The 23,537-nt window shown below is 45.5% G+C and overlaps 1 protein-coding gene across 1 annotated transcript; it reads right to left on the reverse strand.

The window, feature by feature from the left end:
- Nucleotides 1–2,901: 2,901 nt before the first annotated feature.
- RPS26 (ribosomal protein S26) lies at nucleotides 2,902–19,188 on the reverse strand. The gene is made up of 4 exons (XM_069653772.1): nucleotides 18,881–19,188; nucleotides 12,007–12,184; nucleotides 5,103–5,251; nucleotides 2,902–3,060 (listed from the first exon to the last, which is right to left on the reverse strand). The coding sequence occupies exons 1-4, from the start codon at nucleotides 18,881–18,883 to the stop codon at nucleotides 2,953–2,955; spliced, it is 438 nt and encodes a 145-aa protein (XP_069509873.1). The 5' UTR covers nucleotides 18,884–19,188; the 3' UTR covers nucleotides 2,902–2,952.
- Nucleotides 19,189–23,537: the final 4,349 nt, after the last annotated feature.

Consider the following 23,537-nt stretch of genomic DNA (forward strand, 5'->3'; position numbering starts at 1 on the left):
GCTTATGGGAGACCCTAGAAGTCTAATGTCATGAACTAGGACGTTGCTTAGGGCTGGGACTGCCCACATATTGCATTATGCCCCAATAATGTGACCTTTTGTTTCCAAATGTATAACAAGTGTCCGTTATTAGTAGGGTAGTAATGGTTATGGTCCATTTTATTACTCCCCCACAGAAAGGGGCCCAATGGGGGGGATGTCACTGCTATGTCCCCCACACGCAAGAGCCAGCACAGGACCCTCCCAGATCCCACACTTAAACGAGCAGAAACAGCACAGAACACTGGTGAAACTTCAGTCTGTTCGTTAGCTTGCAGCTGCATAACTCGGCTGAGAGCTGCTCCATCCCCAGGGGCTAGCCCAGAACACTCAGAAGACTATGCCCTGTAGAATGAATACATAAACTGTCAAAGTCTCACATGCAGTGTTGCAGCTGTCCAAACTGGTATAGATGTCCTGCACTTTGTTGGGGCGAGCATTGTGAGAAATCACAAAGTCCAATTTCCATTATTCTCTTTCACTATTAAGACCAGTTTCAAGTACACAATTGTGGGCATTCTTAGGTTCCCATAATGCCCTTTGCTTTTTTACAAATAGTCTGGATTGGGTTCCATGAAGAGATTGTTTTGCAAACTGGCTGGGTCCAATCCCCTTGTCCACCTACCCCCAACCCCTCACAGCCGCTTCACTCAAGGAGAGGGTTTCTCCAGTAATTGTTTTCCATTTCCAGCACTGCACGAGGGATATTTGTTTTAAAGTGCACCATTATGCAAGTCTATGCAAAAAGGACTAGCATAGTCATCCTTGGCACTTAAGGGGTTAAGATGCTCAGCAAATACATATAACTATAGAGCACTGTCCAGCTGTCATATCCACCACTCGATACATACCCAAACAGATCCTCAGATAAGCATTTCACTACTCAATCCCTGTGACCATACATGCACAAATCGGTGCCTCCTGCTCAGTCCAAACCCCAACAATCTGGAACTCACCCCGATATCTGCAACATAGAAGACCACCTCCTCTTCAGGAAAGTTCTCAAGACTTACCCCAGAGGCAAACATTTCCTCCACCAACTTGAATCCACACCTAGCCAATTAATATACATTAGCACCATTTCAATCCTACCTTCTCCACCTTCTCCAAAGCTCCTGTTGACGCCCAAGTGTATTGCTTAGCGCACACTTGCCCAGCCACCTTCTCACATCGTCACTCACTGCAAGAAGCCCAACAGACTTGTTCAAATGCCAGCATGCCTGCCCATTTCCAAGCCTACACCTCCACCTAAGGTCACATCGAACATTCTCAACCTTCACTGTTAACATGTTTGACTTGAAACTTACCTCAACCTGCTTCTCAGCAACTCAAACTACACACATGAAATACTTATTCCACTCACACGCCACCCAATGGAGCAGACCCATATTTAATTGTGAGCCACCAACACGCCCATTACTCTTTCCAAAGACAAATTACAGAAATGTCCTTCTCTGCACAAGCACGACCTGACTAGCTAACACTCAGTCAACACTCTTTGCCAGTATCCTTGTAATTTGAGAGACCAATATTTGACCACAACCATCTTAAAACTTCCCACTCAACTCTAGACATACAAGGCAGCAAGGGAAGAATACAACCACTCAGAACTGCAGGTAAAATGAGCCAAACTCAATTCATTGCAGTACACACTTCCTATAATTCGATGCCGCATTGCACGATCTCCCTTCTTTGTGACCCAGCAGCCATATGACCCACACATAGCAGAGAGAAAATAGATGCCCTTTGTCGCACCTTACAGATCTCTCCTGTTCTCTCCCTCCTGAGCTGTACCACATACAATGCAGCAGAGTCCCACAATAAATTCAGCACAATGTGTCCATAAAACACTATGTAGAACCATCAACGGACAAATGTAACTATCTCCCTCATACTCAGATTAACTCAGTACTCACACTAAGACTGTCAGCTATCCCCCCACGATAAAATTCGTTCTATCTGCACACCCAATAGCTCTCTTCAGACGACCTCTGCACCCACTCACATGCATGGTCAACATGGTTGACTAGCCAGGACTTGCCACCACTACCACCCTACCTTCGTACTGGCTGAAATGCACCCACATTGTAGAACTGATGAACTTCGGTCCCATAGGGCATTCAACCTACAGCACATTGAAACCATACCAATGTTGAAAAGCAGCTCCTGCTTATCCAGGATTAACCAGTGACAGGAGCTACCCCATTATATATGGGATTTGTCGTACAGCTTTGTTTGAATGTTTGTTTATAGATTGTCCCAGAAACAGTGTTAAATTCACATAGGTTTGTTCGGGATCAGTTGACTTGGGGATCCAAAGTAGGTCCTTGTAGCTGTAGGTGTTGCTAGCCAGGCTCTGTTAGACCGAATCCAGGAGCTAAAAAGATTCCATCTCCCCTCAATTTGGATCCCTGAACTATATAAATGTCCATTATAATACATCCTACAGTCACTTATGACTTCTTGGGCATACCCATTTATCCTCCCTCTCAGCCCAACTATGTACATCAATCACTTACATGCTCTTTATTCCTCGCTCTAACTTCTCAAGACAAGCACAGCGCTTTGACGCCATGAATTATGGCAGTAGGCGCTATACAAATGCAAGATAACTAGCAACCACAACTGTCGAGGCCCCATGAGCAAGTAAACCATTTTTTGGCATCACAAGTTACTGAATCAGTTACGAGCTCACTTTACTGGTTAAGTGAGCACATTAAAGGTCGATCTCTAGCTTCGGTTGATTAGCAGACAGTTTACTGATCAAAAGTAATTTCATCTAACAATTGAATGCTTTGGCAAAAGTACAACAAATGCCATCCAGAAGACCTGTAAAACAGTTACCACAGACAAGGCATACAATAGTTTGTCAATAAACTTTATTTCTGAAAACTTTCAGGGCCGTCAATCTTCTCACATGGGCTTCGGTGGACCACGGGGAGGTTGGCCTGGGCCGCCGCCGCCACCACCACCACCACCACCTCCTCCACCTCCACCACCACCTCCACCACCTCCACCACCCTGGTGTGGGAAAAAGAAATAAAGCATTAAGACTGGTTTATTAACAAACAATCCACACGACAAAGTTAATAGGCCCCCTCCACCTAGTCATTGAAATCTACCATACACTATGAAAACCTGAGGGAGGTTACATTCTGAATGTTTCATATTCTACTTTCTGCAAGGAAAGCAACCGGCACAACAATCTCCATTACAAGCTGGATAGGAGAATGTGACCCATCTAATGTTCAGCCAACAAGAGGTCTCGTTAAGCAAAAGTTCTGTTGTAAACCCTCTCGAATGTTCATCAAACAGCCTTCGCAAACCAGAAGGTATAGATCAAAGGAGGCAGATTGAGAAAACATTTGCAGTCATGAGACCCGTTTGTACACAACGGACTAGACAACTTCTAATGAACGAGCAAGCACCAAGACATGCACATTTTGTTTTAAACTGAACAGGGTATCATGCATATATAGCACCTCTATACAACTGCAGTACAATTTTACAATTACATTGCCCACATCACAATACCAACACGATGTTATATCCTTTCACAGTTTTACCAAGAGGGCCTAGAGATTCAAGCCAGTGAGAGCACTCACTGAAAATAGTAAAATTAAAAGAAACCCCAGGCGTTACTATATTTGAACCTCCCGTTGGCGCCACAGTCCTAGCATTAACCAATTAACCAAGATGTGGAAACAAACTGGTATCATGCGGCCGTTCCATGGGGACATCCCCCTTACTGCCCGACTACCCCCTCCCCCCCAGTTGACATTGCAACTGTGGGCCGCTGGGCGGCAGCCGGGTTGCATACTTACTATCTGGGATGTAAGTGAACAGGGTGCCTTAGTCAAGTGGAGTGACCTGCCGAAATCACTACGGGGTAGGCCCTCTCATTGGCTACAATATGCGGGCCTATGACGCACACTAAAGGTCAGACTCACTTCCCCACACTCCCACAACACGACCCAATTCTATCTGAAATAATGAAGGTCTCTAGACTATACACCACATTTCAGAGTAGGGCACCCCCACCGTTTACCAAACTCAGGGAGTCTTGGGCAAAGGACGTGAGTCGAGATCTCTGACCAGGGTTGGGAACACGTGTGCCTGCTCACAGACCGTCTCATTTAATTCTTGTTTCAAACTAATCCAATTTAAGATTCTACACAGGTTCCATCATACACCGATCAGGCTCCACCGTCCACCTACATGCCCAAGATGTAACCGATGACGCAGACTACATACACATGCTATGGTCATGCCTGCAACTCACCCAGTTCTGGACTGCAGTATGTACATCCCTCTTGGAAATGTTAAGAGTGCATCATCACCCCATCCCCACTGACTGCCGCTTTTACGAACTCCCCACATTAAACCGTGACTTCAAGAGATTGGCGAGCCTGGGCCTGCTGCTCCTTGCAACCCGTTGTATCCTACTGTGGCTCCAACCCAGATCCCCTACACGACCAATGGCTCTGTACTCTTACATGGGCTTCAGACACAGGAGTTTAGACCAAGGAACATTTGGGGCCCCTTCCGCCTATACATTGCCTCCTTGTCTGCCGACCCGCCCCCTCTTGCAATCTATGACATATTAAGACTGAATCCCTTCTGAATGCAGTTAATGATGTTCTACTGCTCTGGCTGTTCATGCCCTTATATGTACGCCATATGTGGACCCACTGTTCAACCAGGTACTGTCTGTTTGCTGCACTGACAAGCTTAATAACGTTTAAAAAAATTAAACAAAGAACACTGTCAATTTGAATGTGCAGATAGATTGACCAAGTTAGTTGCAACAATCCTCAAATCCACAAGGTATGAAGTGAAAATACACAAACAGCTTAAGAAAATGCCAAACAAAGGAGTACACGTTAGCAGTATAACATGGTAAACAGATGGTCAATAGCCTGTGAAATTCAAATCACTGGCTCTTTTGCTGTGCACATTCAGAAGAAATACAAGTTCTTAAAATGAGAACCAGGCAAATGTCACTTGACTCAAACATACACTGAATGCTTCATAAAATATAAAATAAGCCCTATCATATCGACCTGTGGGGGGAAACGTACCGCAGGCCTAAACCTGGGTGGTGGGGTACGATCCTTGCGGGCTTCACGGGAGCGGTTCCTGACCACTTTGCTGTGGATGGCGCAGCTGACGCAGTAGTGCAGCTTGACGTATAGTTTGGGCAGCACGTAAGCTACAAGGAAAATACAAATTATTCATTAGTCTGCTGCCTGCTGTGGAAGCACAACAACAAAAACTTGGAGATCTAGAATGCATCACTGCACATTGACAAGCTTTACATGTACTGTCAAACAAACATCTGCTGACCAAGATTACAACAAAGAAATCCAGCCCAAGATCTGTCTCGATGTGCATTAGCCAGCATCCACCCGACACTTAATGGTGATAAACGGTTGAAAATCTTACTGGTGGCGCTGTAGATGTTCCAGTGGTTGGAATAAAGTCTAGCATACATACATTTTACAAAAGCTATATAGAGGGTGCCTGGTGGAGTCCTGATATGCCCAGGAGGGTACCTGTATACAAAATGCTGGCAATAAGGGTGGGAGAACCATAGGCAGCTATCTGGTTTGGACACCATTTTATTTTGCCTCCAAACAATTTTTTGCACAGATAAAATTAAATGTTTACATGACTTGATAAGCACGAAAGTGGTACAGACAGATGTTTGAACACAGGAAATACAGGCGAGTATCGACCTCTAGTATCGAGGTACAATTTCCAAAGTGATGCATAAGTATAAAATACAGATAAGTGAGGACAAGATTTGACAAAGTGCTGCCCAGGACTGTAGTAGGTCCGGGGATGCTGAACAAGACGGTGTACACAACACTATCTACAAACACATACAATGGGGTTGTGTCACGGAACATCAATCTTTGACAAACTGCTCCTGCTATCTTGGAGGTGTATACATAAAGGAGTCCTCGGAGGAATCCCAGTACTTGGGGAGTGAGCACAAGCAGCTATGACTGAGATTAAGGCAGTCCCAGGAAAAGAATTTGTGGTGCAGATTAATAAGATTCCAATGGATATTTCAGTGCATGAGATTAGCATCCCTGACTTCATTAAATTGTATAGTTTGCATACTCTTTACTAGCTATAGCGTGATAGCAATACATAAACCAGTTAAGCTACAAGATGAATGGACAGCCTTACATTTTAACTAATTGGGTTCCCAACTAGAAGACGATTCTTAAGGTGGGGGTTCAATTCATTTACCAAGGGATGTCTCCTAACCAAAAGGTTGGACATTTGCTAGAGTTGACACTGCATGGTACTTGAAAATGTAGCAACGTCAACTTTCATATGGCTCCTTCAGTACCACACAAACCTGGTTACTGGAGGGCCAACAATCTGACTGCCAAAATAGTGGTTTCTTAGAAACACTAGTAAAATGTTGCTCTCAACTGGACAGCATGGTGGGAAAAAAGCACAGGGAGTTGCATTCATTACCATGCTGTTTTTATATGCCCCTACCCTCCACTAAGCTTAGTGAGGTGGAAATCCGCTCTAGGCTTGGTGAGGTGGAGATCAGATCCAAGCTTGGTGAGTGGGGGGATGCCCGAGTTTCTAGTGGACTTACAGCAAGGTGTGCCACGGTTGGTTCTCCCTGGGCCTGAAGAAAACGAGGCACAGGGATTGAGCAATGGAACAAGTTAACAGCACCAGTGGTCACTGGAGAACAGGCATTTACCTTGACAGAGCACTGCATGGGGATGTTTGGATCATGGATGCCCATCCTGGGAGTCTGGAGGTGTCCGAGTAAGGGAGAATCAAGTTTATTTTCCATAGCTCAGGTAAATTGCTTTTTTGTATTGGGGCCTGGTGGTCCCTGTTAAAACAGCAAGGTTGAAACATGTTGCAGAGCTTCCAGATCCAAGTAGAGGTCTGGAAACTGCCCTCGTATTGCAGTAGTGGCACCTTGACTAGACCATGATGCATGGTGAAACACGCACTGCACATTCCACCACAGTACATAAGAGATGCTGCCTGGGTGCATTCCCCTGGTGTTCCTCAAGTCCCTCACTGGGCTTTGGGAATTATGGCCAGAGAGTGCCCATCAAGTAAGGATTGCAAGGATGAGATCCCCACAAGGCCACTGCCCTGGTGGGTAGGAAACCTGCGGCTTTGGCTTTAGCTAAACATTTCAGTATTTCCCTGGGAAGAGAAAAAAAAAAGCTAGATTACAGGTGGTCCGACTGATGGCAGACCATCAAGGTGGTGTCTGCTCGGGCCTCTTGCTCTCCTGGGGTGGCGGGTCACAGAACTTTGATTGGTTGAGGGCTGCCGTACACCTAGGCGTGTGGCTCTAGGTTCCTAAGCATGCGTTGTCAAATGCCTCCTGTGTAGTAACGGATATATGTTGGTGTGGGTAAACACGGTCAGCACACCATGCAATTAATAGCTTGCACTTCAAGCCCTGGTGCAGTGCTCAAGGCACGTAGTAGACTTGTACAGGCCGTCATCAGGAACCAGCGGTACCCACTCAGGTCTGCCGTGGCATCCCAGGCAGATTACGTCACCAGACATCAATGTGAGTTTCAGCAAAGGTCAGGACTCAGCACTACTGTTAGTTTTGGGGATTAGGCCCATCCCAAAACAGGCGTTTATTGCCTGGTTTCTGGATTTTCCTTATGTCGCATTCTGGTTTCAACAGTCCTGCTAGTGTGCTGCATTAGGTTTCACTCTTCAGCTAGATGGTTGAGTCTTGTGTTCGGCGAACTGGGTTTCTCTTCTTAGTTAACCTATGAACTCCCAACTGCCGCCAAACCGTGGATCATTTAGGTACTATTGCAGCAAGTATCTGCTTGGGCAACATGCTTGAGATTTTGGATGTTTTGTATGGGTTATTTCAGCAACCCGTTCTTCCCTGCTGAAACCGCTTCTTCGGCCCATATGTAATGGTGACACAAAAGGTGGGGTTGGCTGGAAGGCAGGTTTATTTTTTTTAGGCAAGGGGCTCTCGGTAGGGTTCAGTGCAGCCTCCTCGTTGGTGCCCTTTATGGGGAAAAAAAGGCACTTAGTGGCCTAGGTCTAATTTCGTAGCCTCAGTCCTGGTGCCTAGGCGCAAAGGGACCACCATATCCAACTACTGCAGGCCACTAGTTTGTTGGGGTGCTCTCAGATAGGGTTATTGTGGGTCATTTTCTAATCGTTTGGTTCTAGGAACAGAATAGCAGTTGACTTGACTTTGGAAATGAAGGACAACTGGGCCACAATCTTGCTCTTGCGTTTTCTTGACGCTCGTTGAGAAGGACATTCCCCACTAGAGTTTCGTTATCAGGCAGACGCCTTTTTTTCCTGGGACAGATTCCATTGGCAGGTTCCCTCTCCATCCCTCTCCCAGTGTTGGATGGTTCAGAGGCCACCTCCTTAGAGTAGTAAGGATTTTCTGACTGGATAAGTGTAGCCCAGTGCCTAGTTTATGCACCAACCCAGTTGGTCTCTGCCAGGGACGTCCTTCGCACCACCTTACTCTCCACGTTGCAGGGGTGGCGGGAGGGGGTGTGGGGCAATATTTAAGCTGCTCTCGCTATATCATCCGATTCTGGTTTATGTGCTGGTACGACTTTTGGGTTTTTGGTATAGTTCAAAAGCAAGTATTGTGACAAGAGGTGAGGTATTGCTCAAATTACTTACTGGCAGTTGTCACATACAATACCTCTCCATTGTTAAGATTGTCCCTGTGATTTGTTCACCGGTTGTGAGGCGGAGGGCAATAAAGAAAACAAAGATGTTTGGACAAGTTATGTTGTAAGGCAGATTTCCATCACGAGGTATTCAACTAAAAGGAGTAATGAGTATATGATCGAGTCATTTGTATAGCACACCTAATGGAAACCAAAGCTTATCTTGGCGCAAATTGAATCTAAGACAGACGCAAGCTAACAATGCGAAAAAGTTCTCCAAGTGGTGGATATGGGTAGGTGGGATGCCTGCCAGCAGCTCATTGCAGTAATCAAGGCACGAGTTTAGCAGGGCTCCCACCACCACTGCATGATCCTTGGCTGGAATAAGCATGATACCCTGTCTCAGGATGAGCAAGGTGCCAAAAACGGACTGCACCTTAGCACTTTCCTGAGCTTTTCGCCCCAGATCTTGCTGCCAAATGCATCCTAGATTTTTTTATTTTAGGATTAAATGATAAGTCTAAGCCCACAAAAGGTGAACCTGGGCGCCTGCTGCTCTCCAGGTGGTGTTTAGGCTCAAATACTACTTCCTTTTTACTGGCATTAAGAAAAAGCCAGTTGGAGGACATTCGCCCCTTAACTTCATGCATCGTTTGACTGTCTCCAAGATTACCAAAACTATAAGAATTAGGGCTGCATTCTTCATACTACCAATTACTTCCTGCTTTACACAGTCACTCAATTTCTTTGGAGGGACCTCCACCAATGACTGCCCTTTTAGTAAGCCACAGATAACCGTTTCTTGTTACTACCGAAGTTGGATGAGCGAAGCAACTTTCAAATAATATTTTTGCACGGTTAATCCAAGCAACATTTTCAACACTGCTAATATATGACTGGATACCATGTAATTACTGGCTGTGCGAATACAGTGCAAGGACACTGAAGAGATCTAGCTGGCACACTTCAAAGGTTTAGTGCCAGTTTCAAATGAGAACTAAATGCACGATCAGTTTCATCATTTAATACACAGAATCCAAATGCATGAGGAATGCTAGATTGTCACCCTAACCTTATGCCACGCAATAAAACCATAGTACAAAAACGACATGTGCTAGGTAACATCGGTCATTTTTTTGGGAAACAGCTGTAGGCATTTGAGGCTTTGATCTCAGGGAAGCTATAGTAGACAATGGTCACCCTACATGAGAAATCAATGAAGCAGGGTCCAAAAACGGCTGTGAGCCATCAGCTCCCACTTGCAGACGAGGAGCCAGGTTAGCTTGACAGAAGCTACTTCTGATGCCCTAGGCCACCTGAAGCAATACAAACTTAAGGGGAATAAAAGCTGATGCACACGCTTAGTAGAATAGGAATATATAGTGGACAATAAGTTTGCTTCTCATAGGGAACCAACAACCCGCTTTGAATCTCCTTGTTACCAGTAGGTGACTCCTGCTCACTGAGTGATAACCAATAACCAAGGGCTGCTTTCAGCTCCTGCCCATATCCGTGTATGCCTGCAAGGAGCTCTAAAGCAAGGCTGCCCTTTTACCATTTGTGTACACCCATCACTGTTTAAGTGTCATGTCTCACGCTATGCCAGCTCCATTCTTCAGATTGTCAGTCCCCTTCAAGGCATCTGTTTGAAACCCTATGAAGTGGCAAAGTCAGTGACACCAAGCCTGTGCTATGTCTGAACATGCCAAGTCTTGCTAGGAAGGTAACACTACACATTAGTGTTTGATTTAATTTGTTCAAAGAAAATGTGGGCACTTTAGCCTGACACCAAGGTCTTAAAAATAATATAAAGATATCTATAAATTGGCCAGGTGAGCACCATTAAAGATAACCTACTAAGATATGTCTTCATTCTGTAAAGACCGGCAAGGCAGAAAGTACAGCACCAAATGAGGGGCCGTCCCTTCTAGATTTACAACCATATGGATAGGTTTATATGATCAGAAATGTGCAATTTGTTTTTTTAGAAGGGGGTGCAATACGGATACCTTACATTTATAGGAATCGTATTACACCATTGATATCAGTAATATGGTCCTTTGCCATTGATGTGGCAATTGAAGAGAACAGTGCAGCATTAAAGGAAACTTCCCCATCGCTCCATTCTCTACAGCTGTTCTCTACAAATGTCAGCATGTGTTATTTGTGCATGTCGCCCATTTCTATGTGCCCCTGGTCATGTCCCACTATGCACAAAACAGATACCCTTCCACCACCTGTAAATGTGTGACCAATTTTGAGCAAAATGTACACTAAATTGTACAACTTTTCATTAGACTTGTGGTGGCTCCAATGGACTGATCTGTATGGACTAACAAAAATAGAGCAAAATCTTCAGCATCTTTCATTAATTGGTATATACGTGGATACCCAGGTTAGTGTAAACAGCCCTTGGAAAAATGTGGGCCATACGTGCAGAGGCTTCTGGTCTATTGTGCCCATCACATGTTACACTAGGCGGGACAAAATATATACATAAGCACATTCACTGAATCACAGTCGTGTCAGTTTAGGCTTGATATCCCATGCCTTATTGAATCTGGCACCTAGTTGAACCTATATGTTAATCAAGAGAATGGTTACTGCATTGGTTTCATTGCCAAACAAAAGCAACCACCTAAAAAGATCCAAGGGCCCAAACATACCCCCAAAAATCTGTCTAAAACCTTGGAGCAGCATTGAATTACACAAGTATTGAAGATGTGACGCAATTTCATCGCGCTACATCACACATCCCCAAAAGTGGCAAGCAATACAAAAAGTTCAAAAACGTATTGACGAACCTCAACATTTTTTGAAAAAAAGGTTACATTCTAGAACAATTTAAAATATGGCATTTGTAACGCGCCTATACATAAGTCAAAACGGTGAATATTTCCCGTACAAAAATGTATATTTAGATTCTTAAGCGAAAAAATCCCTCCGAAGCACGGAGGAAAAGACAAATGTAGGTTTGATTGTCAAGGAACAGATTGCATTAGAGTAAGAATGCGTCTAACCTGACAAAATGACTAAGGCAGAAAGGAAAATCCCATTAATGGCTGTTTTACTTGCTTTTGAGACATAAGTAACTGCATGGCTAACAATTAAGGGGAGAATAGCATTTGCGTGCGATAGAGATTCACATACTTAAATCCGTTCAGACGGCAGAAGCAAAATTAATGACAGGACATTAAGGCCAAATGACAGCTAAAAAAAATACTATGCTAACATGGAGCCAATCTAGCAAAAAGGGTGATATTCCAGTTGAATTGTGGATCCTTGCTACACTTACATTCGAAGACGCTGGCTTCAGAGATGTCCCTCACAGCGGCTGCTTCAACTATATTCCTGATGACAAACTTCTTGATAGCCTTGTCCTTCGGCACACACCGGGCGCAGTTGGTGCAGCGGATGGGCTGCACATGCCCACGGCCTTTTTTGGCTCGCCCGTTGTTCCTTCTCTTCTTAGTCTGTTCAGAAACAAAAACGCGTCAGAAACAATTCCTTAAAGGAAATTAGTTAAGCGAAAAAAGTCTTCAATCACAACAATGTAAGCCGAACATCTGTAGAATGGGCATCGGTTATCGTGGGTGAAATCTCCACCCACCTTTGATTCTCCAGTGTGAACGCAGGTACAAACGTAATATAGTTAAATCCAAAAAAGAATCCGGTTACGGGTAGGCACACAACTGAAAACACTGCTTCTGTTTTAGTAACGCTAAAGTGTTTGCAAAGCAAACGTTTAACGCGTTAGCTTTGTGTAGAAGTCCCTAATGTGAGGTAATTAAAGTGCTTAGCTCCCGCTGCCTTCAACTAGCAGTTACCTTAAGGCAGTGGTATTCAAACTGGGACAGGTGCGCCAAGCGCCACACCCCCAGGAAGCTGCAGCCTCGTTCCCAGGGGGAACACGGGACCGCAGCCTCAAACATGTAAAGGGAGGATTAAAAAGCTGGCATGGGGCATGCACATTTCTACACATCCCATCCTAGCATGAGCCCCACAACACATGCTTACTATGACTGGGCCAGGCTTGGGTTCAGTGGTAGTCGCTGAACTAAGGAAATTATTTTTTATTTATTTATTTATTTTTTTATTTTAACATATAGTTTAACTAAACTTTTATTACAATTTACACTAAGGAAATTGAGGCACACTCGCTATGCCTTTCCAGAGCTTGAACCCAGTCTCGGGAACAAAACAGACACGGATACGAGTAAAAGGGGTTGGGGTTATTTTTAGAGCAGGTGGGGGGAGACCTGGGTAGTTTTTAGGACCTAGGGTGGGGGGCTATTTTTGGAGCGGGTGGAGAGTGCCCTGGGGCTCTTTTTGGATATTAGTGTTTCAGAGCGCGACTTGGCAAAGGGAGGGGAACAAGGGAGAACAAAAAAACAGCGATCTTACTAGACCCAGTGACATTAAGAAAGCGAAAGTGCATGGAAAGGGAAAGGGGGGATGTGCATGGAAAGGGGGAGAAGTGGAAAGTGCGGAACAGAGGAGAGAACAGAATAAAATAAAGACAATAAACCGAGGAAAATGCAACCAGCAAGTGGCATGGCAATTAGTGCAGAAGAAAAGTGGGAGTGGGACTGTATGGGTACAGAAATGCAGTGCAGGAGGGTGAGAAGGTACCTGGGCCCGAATGACAGGGTGACCAGGTGCACGATGCCAAAAGAGAAACAGAACAGGGGCAGGGGAGAAAGGGGGCTGAGGCAAAGAGAAGGTCTTGAGGTCCTTCCGGAACCAGAGAAGGTTCTCCTCAAGAATCAAGGTGGACAGGAGATTGTTCCAAAGGGAGGCCCCAGCCAAGGACAGATCTACCCCCAGCTCGTTTCTTTGCAGAACAAGCAACTCTGATGGAGTTAGAAGTAGAGGAGCGAAGGGCTCATCAGTGGAGGTATTTTGGACCCAGGCCGCAGAAAGCCTTGTTGACAATGCAGAGGGTTTTAAAATTTAATCCTTGCATCCACTGCGAGCAAATGAAGGTATTTCAGAGCAGGAGAAATGCGATCCCAGGGCTTGAGGCCAAGGACAAGTCTTGCAAGTCCTGTTCTGGATTAGTTGTAATTACAGACCTTCCAGGATTTTGCAGCATGAAATGGCAAATTTTGCAGCTCAAACCTTCATTGCGGGATTGTTGCAGGACATTTTTTTATTAACTGGAGGGTCCAAGATTGCCACATTAAAGGAACGAGGCAGAGTGCAAGGCTACAAGAGAGCCAGGGTATCATGTATCTTTTGGATTAATTTAACAGAAGAGTCCCAGATGTCTCTGGCTTGGCAGAACAGTGTTTGAGTTGGCTTCATTTTTGGTTTAATGTGCATGCCTATTTAATAGTATTAACTAAATTGATCATTCAGTTGTAATGCTGAAAATATTCCCCTTCTATGTTCTCCAATCCCCCAAACACCTCTCACCAACACATCTCACCCACTCCCCATCACAACTTGCATTCCTGAACCTGTCATACAAATGCTCAGGTGCTGTCACTGTCGGTCACAATTTGCACTCCCCAGCCCCTGCCACACTCCAAACCATACTCCCAACTCGCACCTTACACTCAATTCCTCCCGCAATATACAGTCCCTCATTCTTTTGTGCTGCTTCTTGCATCCTTTCTCCCATTCTATCGCACTGCTCATCCTTCTTCCCAATCTGCAGCTCACTGTCTTTCCGGCTAACCGCTTTGTCTCCTCTTTCTGGCACACTGATCACACGCTCCCTCTACTTTCTGTACCTCTGCTCGCTCTCAGAATTCTGGCCCACTGCATCACTGCTTCCTCTGCTCTCCTGTGCAACGCTTCCTCTGACCCACTGCTCTCCCTCTGCTTTCTTGCCTATCACTTCACATCTCACCCATCACTCTCTCCCTTCCCTCTCATAGTGTGACCATTTTTTTTAAATGTAGATTTTGACTCAGATCCTCAAAAAATGGGGCATTTAAAAATAGAGCCCAGTATATGCTATTTTTAGACAACCCATTTTTGGAAATTAGCAGATCACCTTATTCTCAAAGGTGACCGGCACATTTCCACTGGCTTGAGCTGTAGCGCAAATTTTTAATTTCAAGGCCAGCTGCCTTGAATAGGGTTCTGGGTTGTTTGACCGAAGTGTTAATTTTTGCAGCTGAATTGACCCTAGTCAATTTCAGCTCAAGTTGTACCTTGCTTCCCCCGTCCCCCCACTGCTTGGTCACTGCGGCTTCCCCTGCAGTGTCAGATCTGTCTCTCTAACGCGGGTCGGATCCGACTATGCAGGGTCCCTTTTTAGTCATGTTCTTTTTTTCCGGTCCCCTGCATCCAATTTTGAGGATGCAGGGGACACCCGTGCAATCTCCAAACCCAAAAATACTGTACATGGGGAGCAGGTGACACCCCCGCAACACATGTTCGGTATTTATAAAAATCGATTGAGTGGTCCTGGCCGAAATAGGTACATTTGTACCATTCCACCCAATTGATTTTGGGGGGTCAAAATGGGTAGTACCTTGAATAGAAGCGCTTTCCCGACAGTGTTCTGCATGCTCCCAGCACCTTTCACAGGGACAGGTCCCTCAGGGGGCTGCCACTGTAAAATGCGACCCAAAAAAATGCATCATGTTTGAGGAACAGAAATGCAAGAGACAGCAGCGGCTCATACCTTTAAAAGAAATGCATGACAGGGTCAGGAAAGACCCTGTCATGCAGTGGCACCCCCACATCCCATGCACGTAGGGTTGCCTACAATTTCTGCACATTTAAAAGTGCACCTTGCTTGGAAATGCGCTTTTAAATTGGCAGAAACACCCCTGATTTGCTCAAGGAGGTAAAAAAAGGCCATCTGAATGGGCGCGCATATAAAATTGACCCATTCAGGTTTCCCTTGTGGATTGGGCTGCTCTTTTTTTGGGCGCTAGTGATGAGATGTGTTAGCCCATTTCATTTTTTGCATGAAAAAAAGTTCTGGGAGCCTGGCACCCAGAGTATTTTTTTTTTAAACAGTCTTTGCAAATGAAATGTTTCGAATTTTTTTTTTTTTTAAAAATCTGTTTTTGAACAAAACTGCGGTTTTCACAGCATTTTGCGGGATCACAAAATCGCTATAAACTGGAGGGTTTGTAGTGGAGGCAGGTAGATTTAGAAAGAGGCCGTTACAGTAATCCAGCCTAGAGAACCAGAGCTTGGGAGACAGAGCTTTGAGAGGAAAGGCACAGTACCTCTATGGAGGTGCAATACGAAGTGTGACTTTTTGGAGACATCAGATGTGTGCGGAGAAGGAAAGTGTCAAAGATAACCCCGAGTTTTTTTAGCCTCGCAGCTGGGAGAGGAGGGCCAATGGAGGCAGGCCAGAGAGGGGGAAATTATGGCGAAGGTGTACCAATGAGGAGGATCTCGGTCTTGTTGGCATTTAGACAAAGATCGTTGGTGGTACACCAATTATGAATGGAAATTAGACAATCAGATGAGGGAAGGAGGGGGAAGAGGCTGAAGGAAGCCTGAAAATGAGTTGTGTGTCATCAGCATAGCACTGGAAAGGGAGAGCAGAAATGCACTAGGCAAGAGTTGCCAGGTATTGGTTGAAAAGCCTCTGCAAGAGGTTAGACCCCTGGGGACACCACAGGTGGAGAGGGAAGTAGAAGATAGGACCCAAGTTGTACCTGGGAGGGTCGATCAGAAAAGTAAGGTCAGCCAGAGCCTGATCAGCGATACCCAGGTGTTCACAGACTATTGAGCAGGGTGGTATGGTTGACCGTGTCAGACGCAGAAGAGAGATCAAGTAGAACAGAATGGATGAGAGGCCCTGGGACTATGCAGGGAGTGGGAGCAGGGTAGGTGAGCCCTGGGCAGGGGCAGCTCACCGTTAATGGGTGAGGGGGCATCAACCCAGAAGCGCAGAGGATAAACCCGAACTTATGTTCATTTATTTTTTTATTGTGTATGGATGCCCATTTTATTTGTTGTGCATTTGTAAGGAGCTTAAACAGCAAGAAACTGTTTCAAAGCGCCCACAGGGCAAACGGGGAGGCAAGAGAAGGCAAACTTGATGAACAGGAAAGAGGCAGTCCTATTAAGCCTTGTGAGCAATCGGAATGTGCTAGTGCAGAGAGCAGGGACAAGTGAATGGGGTAAGTGATTGTGCCAGATAGTCTATTGCAAGCAACAGTAAGTACCTGGCCGAGAAGACGAGGTAGTGATCACCTTCCAATACAATAAGTGCAGGACGTGAGATAAAACAGGACAGTCGATGCCAAAGGCAAAGTGCTGGGAGAGGGTGGAAGGCCAGGAGCCAGAACAAAGGCCCAGGCCACCAATCTCAGCTACTGGGAGGGGGAAGGAAGTAAAGAGGAAAGTCTTGAGGAGCTCCCGGGAAGTTGAGGGGATCCGGCTCAAGGCAGAGTAAGGGGGAGGCTGTTCCATAGGAGGGAGCCAACTGAGCAGAGAGATCGTCCACCAGCTTGCTGCTTAGAGAAACGCAGGAGCCGGAGGAACGTAAAGCTCTGGCGAGAGGACTATGCATGTGATGAGTGTATAAAGGGTGCTCGTGTGAATGAGCAGAGTGCATGATGTGTGAATGCTAAGTGTGTTGGTCCGTGGAGCTGATTTTGACGAGGGGGTTGTACAACAGATGTGTAAAATTCCTTTCTTGCACAATCCACCCTACCCCTCTGCCAAAATCAGCTCATTCCGAGGCTCTCTGGAACCCAGGGTACAGGGATATTTGTATTGACATGAAACAGATGTCCAGTAAAAAAAATAACATGCATGCCCCCTGTACCCCACCAGCACCTCACATACACACAAACATGTAGTGTTAGGCGCTCTGGGGCCCAGGGAAAAGGGATGTTATCTTTCTACTGGACATCCATCAGATGCCCAGTAAAAATAGTATACCCAAAATATACAAAAAGTTGTGAAACCATGTTCCCTACTGACCTGTCCCCACTCCCCATAAACCCCATTGCTACACACAATACAAACCCCCAAACACATGCACCTGCTGCTTAAGGGAACATTCAGTGCAGTGAACTGAAAGTGCAAGTTTGAACTTCTTCGTATACTTATTTGACAAACCCATTGCAGAACGATTTATTTGTAAAATAAAAAGTATAAGAACCTTAAAACGTAATAAAAAGTAGAGGAGCAGCGTGCCCAAAGGTTGATTATACTAAAAAAGGTCCCAGGTGGAGAAGACCCCACCCCTATTCATTGGTTATGGCTCCCTCGCTACGCTCGTCACAATGGGATATTTGGATTTATGCCCCAAACACCACTTTTTAAAAAAAGCCACCACTTGCCCTGGGACGTGTTGGGAGCTGGGTGGGGAGAGCCATGGGAGCAGGGTGGGGAGAGCCCAGGGTCTGAGTTAGGAGTGGGATGAGGGTATGCCAGAGACTATCCTGGCATCAGGGTGCGGAGACGCGCACAGTAGTTCATAGCCATTTGGCATATTGGAGGGTGGGGGCTGGCCTGCCCAAAATATGCCCAGGGGCGAGGGGACAGGCCAAAATAGTTGACGAACATTACTTGGGTGGACGGCCAACCCCTGCTGAAAAGAAACTGCCTCAATCAATGCTTCCGTCTACAGGGTCTACGGAATTCGTGACAGTTCATTTTGTTCGTCACATAAGTCTTCGGACGTGGCAGCAATGGGATCATAAAAGGACAGTTTTACCACGTTCTACACTGCTCCTAAAAGAATGCAATAAAAGCAGAAAATTGCACCGATGACGGGAATGCACGTCTAAACAGTGACAAAAGTATTTCATAAATGCCTACAAAGGGAAAGTCGGGAATTGGTACCATCTGGCAGGGATTATCCAGGCGAATATTTTTCCGCAATGTGATAGAAAACGAAAAACCTTAAAACGTATGTACCACTGCTTCAGAAACATTCCTGGAATGCAAAAGTGAAACGCCGTCACTGCAAAGCAGCTGTATAGTCCTACTGTGCATAGGAAAAACACAGGCGACTAAGACAATCCACTTTCCGGGGGCACGGGAAAAGGGCCAACGGCTCCAATGGAAACCGGGGTGCAAACCCTCGTCCCTCTCTAGCCCCCAAAAATAAGCCAGGTTGGGGGATAGGCGAGGGTCTCACGCGTCTCTCACGACACCTTAAACTTCAGAACCCCCGCCGATTCACAACTATACATCCAGCCGTTCCTCGCGTGCTTCCTCGGAACACTCACCATCTTGGATCCGAGGCTGAAAGAGGGCCGGAAGTAAGCTCGGAATTCTTATATATTCTAGCTACCCCTGGCGGAAATGACGACTCTAAACTCTGCGACAACTGGCTCGGTTTATTTTTTGACTCGTACGCCGGTTTTCTAATCTTTATTGCTGAATTCCCGCACTCTTTTGGATCACCTGGAATCGACCGCCAGAGATGGAAAACGCTGTGAAACTGTGTGGTGGCAATTTAGTTATACGCATGGGTACTCGCCATTTTAAATTGGGAACTTGGGCTTTAGCGCAGCTTGACGCCGTAAAACGGTCTGCTCGGGTTGATTATGTAGAACGCGGCGGCCATCTTTAGACGTTCGAATTTGTGCTCTAAGTGGTAACAAGAAGTGTCAAAATGGCCAAAACGTTGGTTTATAAAAAAGGAAGAAGTAGGGGGCGCATAAGAAATGAAATATTTACTGTAAGTATTTACAGGAGTTACAAATTAACCCTGAGTGTAATATTTTAAGAACGCTGCTTTTTTGGGCTCCTCTGTGTCGCCGTAGAGCACTGAAACATTTGCAAGTGGTCAGAAATCCACCACGTATAATTTGCAGAAAACGAGGTCCTGGAGCAATTCAATATGGCTCTGACGTTGTTCCTGCTTTTTTCTTCACCCCTCCACTATTCGCGATTACAGTAAAGGAAACGGAAAGTTCCCGACTGTAGGGAAGGAAGGGGTCTGCACCATTGTTGCCAGGTCACAATGAAAAAACAAGCATTGGCAAGGCCAACAGTTTGGGCTTTAAGGCATGGCAAATGCACTTGCCAGGCACATTATACTTGCCAACCCTACAGATTTAGGCAGCAGGCTACTGCTTTTGAAGCAGGCCTACAGATTTCAGTGACAGATCCTACTGCTTTTTACAGTGGCAAGTAATTTATGTGATTCTAAGGCAGTCTCCAGGACAGAGCATGCAACACATTAATTAGTCTGTCTATACAGTGGACTGGTAGGTGATTACTTTGATTGCACTCAGACCAATCCACTGTCCTGACAGCTGCGTGACTCTGTCCTGCACCTTTGCCGGGACAACCCTTAGGTGAAGCACCAGTGAAAGCAAGTGGCAGAGTGTAACACCATCACACAGCATCTGCCGACAATTTTGTGTTAGCATTCAGAATTATACATTTTTAACATTTCAACATCTTTCCATGCTGTGCTGTTTGTATGTTTTGTATTTTCCTGTGGCGTCATTGTTATGGGAATAATACATTTTCAAACTTGAAAAATTCTACATCTTTTTGGTGACAGAATGTTGGAAAGTATGGCACAGCTGCAGTAGTATTAACTGCCCATTGATGGTAGCAGGTGAAAAATGGTGTGAATACCTGGGCATCTAATGGCAGTGCCAGGCAAATGCCTAATGCTTGTACACAAGTCAAAACTTGGCATTGCCAATGCTTGCTTTTAACAGGGCTTCAGTGAAGGACACGTAGAGTGCTTATACATCAAATAAGACTGAAATAAATTATTTTCAGTGGGTTTACATCCGGTTATCAAGCAACGCAACCGCTGCACTCTTCCATAAGTCCAAACTCCCTCCACCACCAACCAGCCTTCTTCCTCCCCAACCCGAACAAAAAAAAACAGTCAGCATGCGCCTTACGTCAGTACGCTGCACGAACCGAAAGTCTTCATTAAAGCGAGCTCGCAAGCTCAAAGAGTTCCAATGAGGAGACGTTTTGGGTGGGGAGAGGCAGAAATGGCCATAGGGCTTAGCATGGCAATGAGCAGGCAATGTGTGGGTTAATAACCAAACAACACCTATATTTTTTATTATTTCTTAAGTATTGTTTGTTACAAACCTTCCATGAATTTATATCCAAAACAATCACTAAAAACATAATCTGATACTTAGATGCAGAAAATGTTCATTCCACAGGACCAGTTCACCTACATATTTCATCCTATACGAAAGGTGCTCAAAGGTCAGTCTTAGTTTGATAAGATGTCAAATAATTTATGTCTCAACTCTTCCCTCTATGCACATAGATCATGCAATCATAGTTCATTACAAGCTTAACACCTCAATTAAAAATTTGTTACCAGCAAGATCATACAGCATTTTTCGCCTATCACTAGTAATTTCCACCATTCATCTATAGTTAACGATCTGTGATTAAATCCGAATTTAATGAGATGTCTTTGCCTTACTGAAACTAAATTCTCACATCCAATTATCAAATGTTTTACAGTTTCCGTTTTCCCATTGATTTTACAAAATCTACAATTCGAGCTCTTATCAGGGGTCATCCCTCTAATAGAAAGAATCTCCACTGTGGGTAGGATGTTTAGTCTTAATCTCATAAAGAACTCTCGATGTTTGAGGCTTGGGAATTTCTCTATATATCTCAGAAATTGATTCAGAGCTCTTCCTTCCTGGGCAAAATCTAGTGGAGTTTTTGTTCGAAGCTCTCTTAGCCTGTGTATCAATCCAATCCTGTCTTATGACATGGAGTTTCACTTTATCAGGGTTCAGTGTCAGAGTATCTTTGGATTGATTTAGAGCTATCAAACATTAATGACACTCCTTCTCATAGCAGATTATCAGACATGCATTGTGAAAGTATTTAAAAATTGTATTACAAAATCTAGGCCCTTTTCCCCCCTTATGGGACTCTCAGACTTGGGTGTGTTTTTCTAGGTGTGTTCAAACAGAGTTGCATTGTGAAAGTAATTGAGATTGCATTGTGAAAGTATTTAGAATTGCTTTGGGAAAGTGTTTAGAATTGCATTGTTGAGCCTAGGCCTCACCCCCCCCCTTTGCAGGATTCTCAGACTTAGGTGTGTTTTTCCTAGGTTTGTTCAAACAAAGTTGCATTGTGAAGGTATTTAAAAATGCATTGTGAATGTATTAAAATTGCATTGTGAAACCCAGGCCTCTCCCCCCCCTTACAGGGCTCTCAACTTTACCGCCCCTTTCATCTCTCCTATACCCATCTACTCTATGGTGCTCTCTGTCTCGCATATCTTTTCTAACTGCTTCTCTGTTGACTATCTTGCTCTCCTCACTAAATCTGGTAGGAAGAAGTTTAAAAATGATATCCTGGTCTCCAACCCAGGCCTCCCTATCGCTGACACCTATACCACTGCCGCCTCTAGGCAAACCTTCACCGACATTTTCTTTGTCGTTCCCTCGCCAGACCTATTGACTCTTAATATGATCGCTGTATTTTCTCCTTTCTCTTGTTCTCCCATCAATGGTGGCACCGGGTGGGAGGCCCTCCTGGTCTCCTTCCACTCCTCTAAGGTCATCATTAATATTTACTTGAATGGTACCGTCTTGGTCCAAGGTCCTCAGGCCAGTCTTCTCCTCTTTGATAGACGCTTCCTGCGGCTCATCAATTTCCTTCCTTCTCCTGCTGTCCCATCTCTTCCCTTCATGGCTTCCTCGCCGTCCCCTGCTGTCTCCTCCTTGGCTACCTTGCCCCCTCCTCCTTCCTCTTCTACACCTCTGTAGGGCATACCTCTGATTTGTACCCCTCCACGGAAGTCTTTCAAGGACGGCAACCTTCTCCATATTGCCACTTTTAACTCTCACTCAGCTGTCAAACACTGTTCTGACATCGGCCGCCTCCTGGAGGAACTTGACCTCTATGTCCTTGGTCTCACCGAGACATGGTTCACGACCAGCTCTGTCACAAGCTTTGACACTCTCCTTCCTGACGGCTACAAGATCCTCTCTGCGCCCAGGTCCGACTGCTCCAGAGGGGGTGTAGCCCTGATCTTCCCCGAGTGGATTCCTGCCTCTTTCATTCCTATGCAGGCCTACTCCTCTTTCAAATGCCTCGTCTGCAGGCTCTCTCTCTCTCTCCTAGCCATTCCCTTACTGTGGCTACTATCTATCGGCCACCTGGTCAGATCTCTTCCTTCCTCTCTGAATGGGCGGACCTTTCCGCTTCCCTCCTGGTCTCGACCACTCAACTCCTCCTTCTTAGAGACTTTAACATCCACCTGGATGCTTCCTGTCCTTCCTCTGGACTCTTTTGTGACCTCTGCGACTCTCTCTCAATCTCTATTCTCCCCTCTGGCACGACTCACTCTGGAGGGCACACTCTGGATGTTCTGATCTCCTCTGACCTTCCCCTTTCTATCCCTCTCACCACTCCTCTCTCCTGGAATGATCACTTTCTCCTTTCCTCCCAGCTCATCCTCTCTTCACCCCAGGCTAAGCCAACTCCAGCACTGCCACCCACGTTCTTCGTTATCCGACCCATGAAGAGTGTGTCAGTTGAGGCTTTCCCTGCCACTTTCTCACCCCTCTGTCCCATTGGTTGACACCCTGACACAGCCCTTTTTATGCTCCACTCTGCTATATCTGGCACTCTCGATGATCTTGCCCCTGTCATGAGGATCCACTTGAAGCCCAAAGCCAAGTGCAAGGTATGACTCAGACCATGTCACCCTCAAACGCAAGTGCAGTTTGGCTGAGGGGAAATAGCGTGCTTCTGGTACATCCTCCGACAAACTAGCCTGCCGCCTGCTCCAAAGGCAATACTGGCTCTCTGTCCGCACCAAGAAGAGAGCTCACATCCAAGCCCGTGTCTCTGCTGCATCTAACAACTCGGCCGAACTCTTTAAAATCTGCAAGGAACTGGCCAATCCTGATGAAGTCTCTA

Source organism: Ambystoma mexicanum, chromosome 3q (genome assembly GCF_040938575.1).
Source record: "Ambystoma mexicanum isolate Mex_15411 chromosome 3q, UKY_AmexF1_1, whole genome shotgun sequence".
NCBI lineage: Eukaryota > Metazoa > Chordata > Amphibia > Caudata > Ambystomatidae > Ambystoma > Ambystoma mexicanum.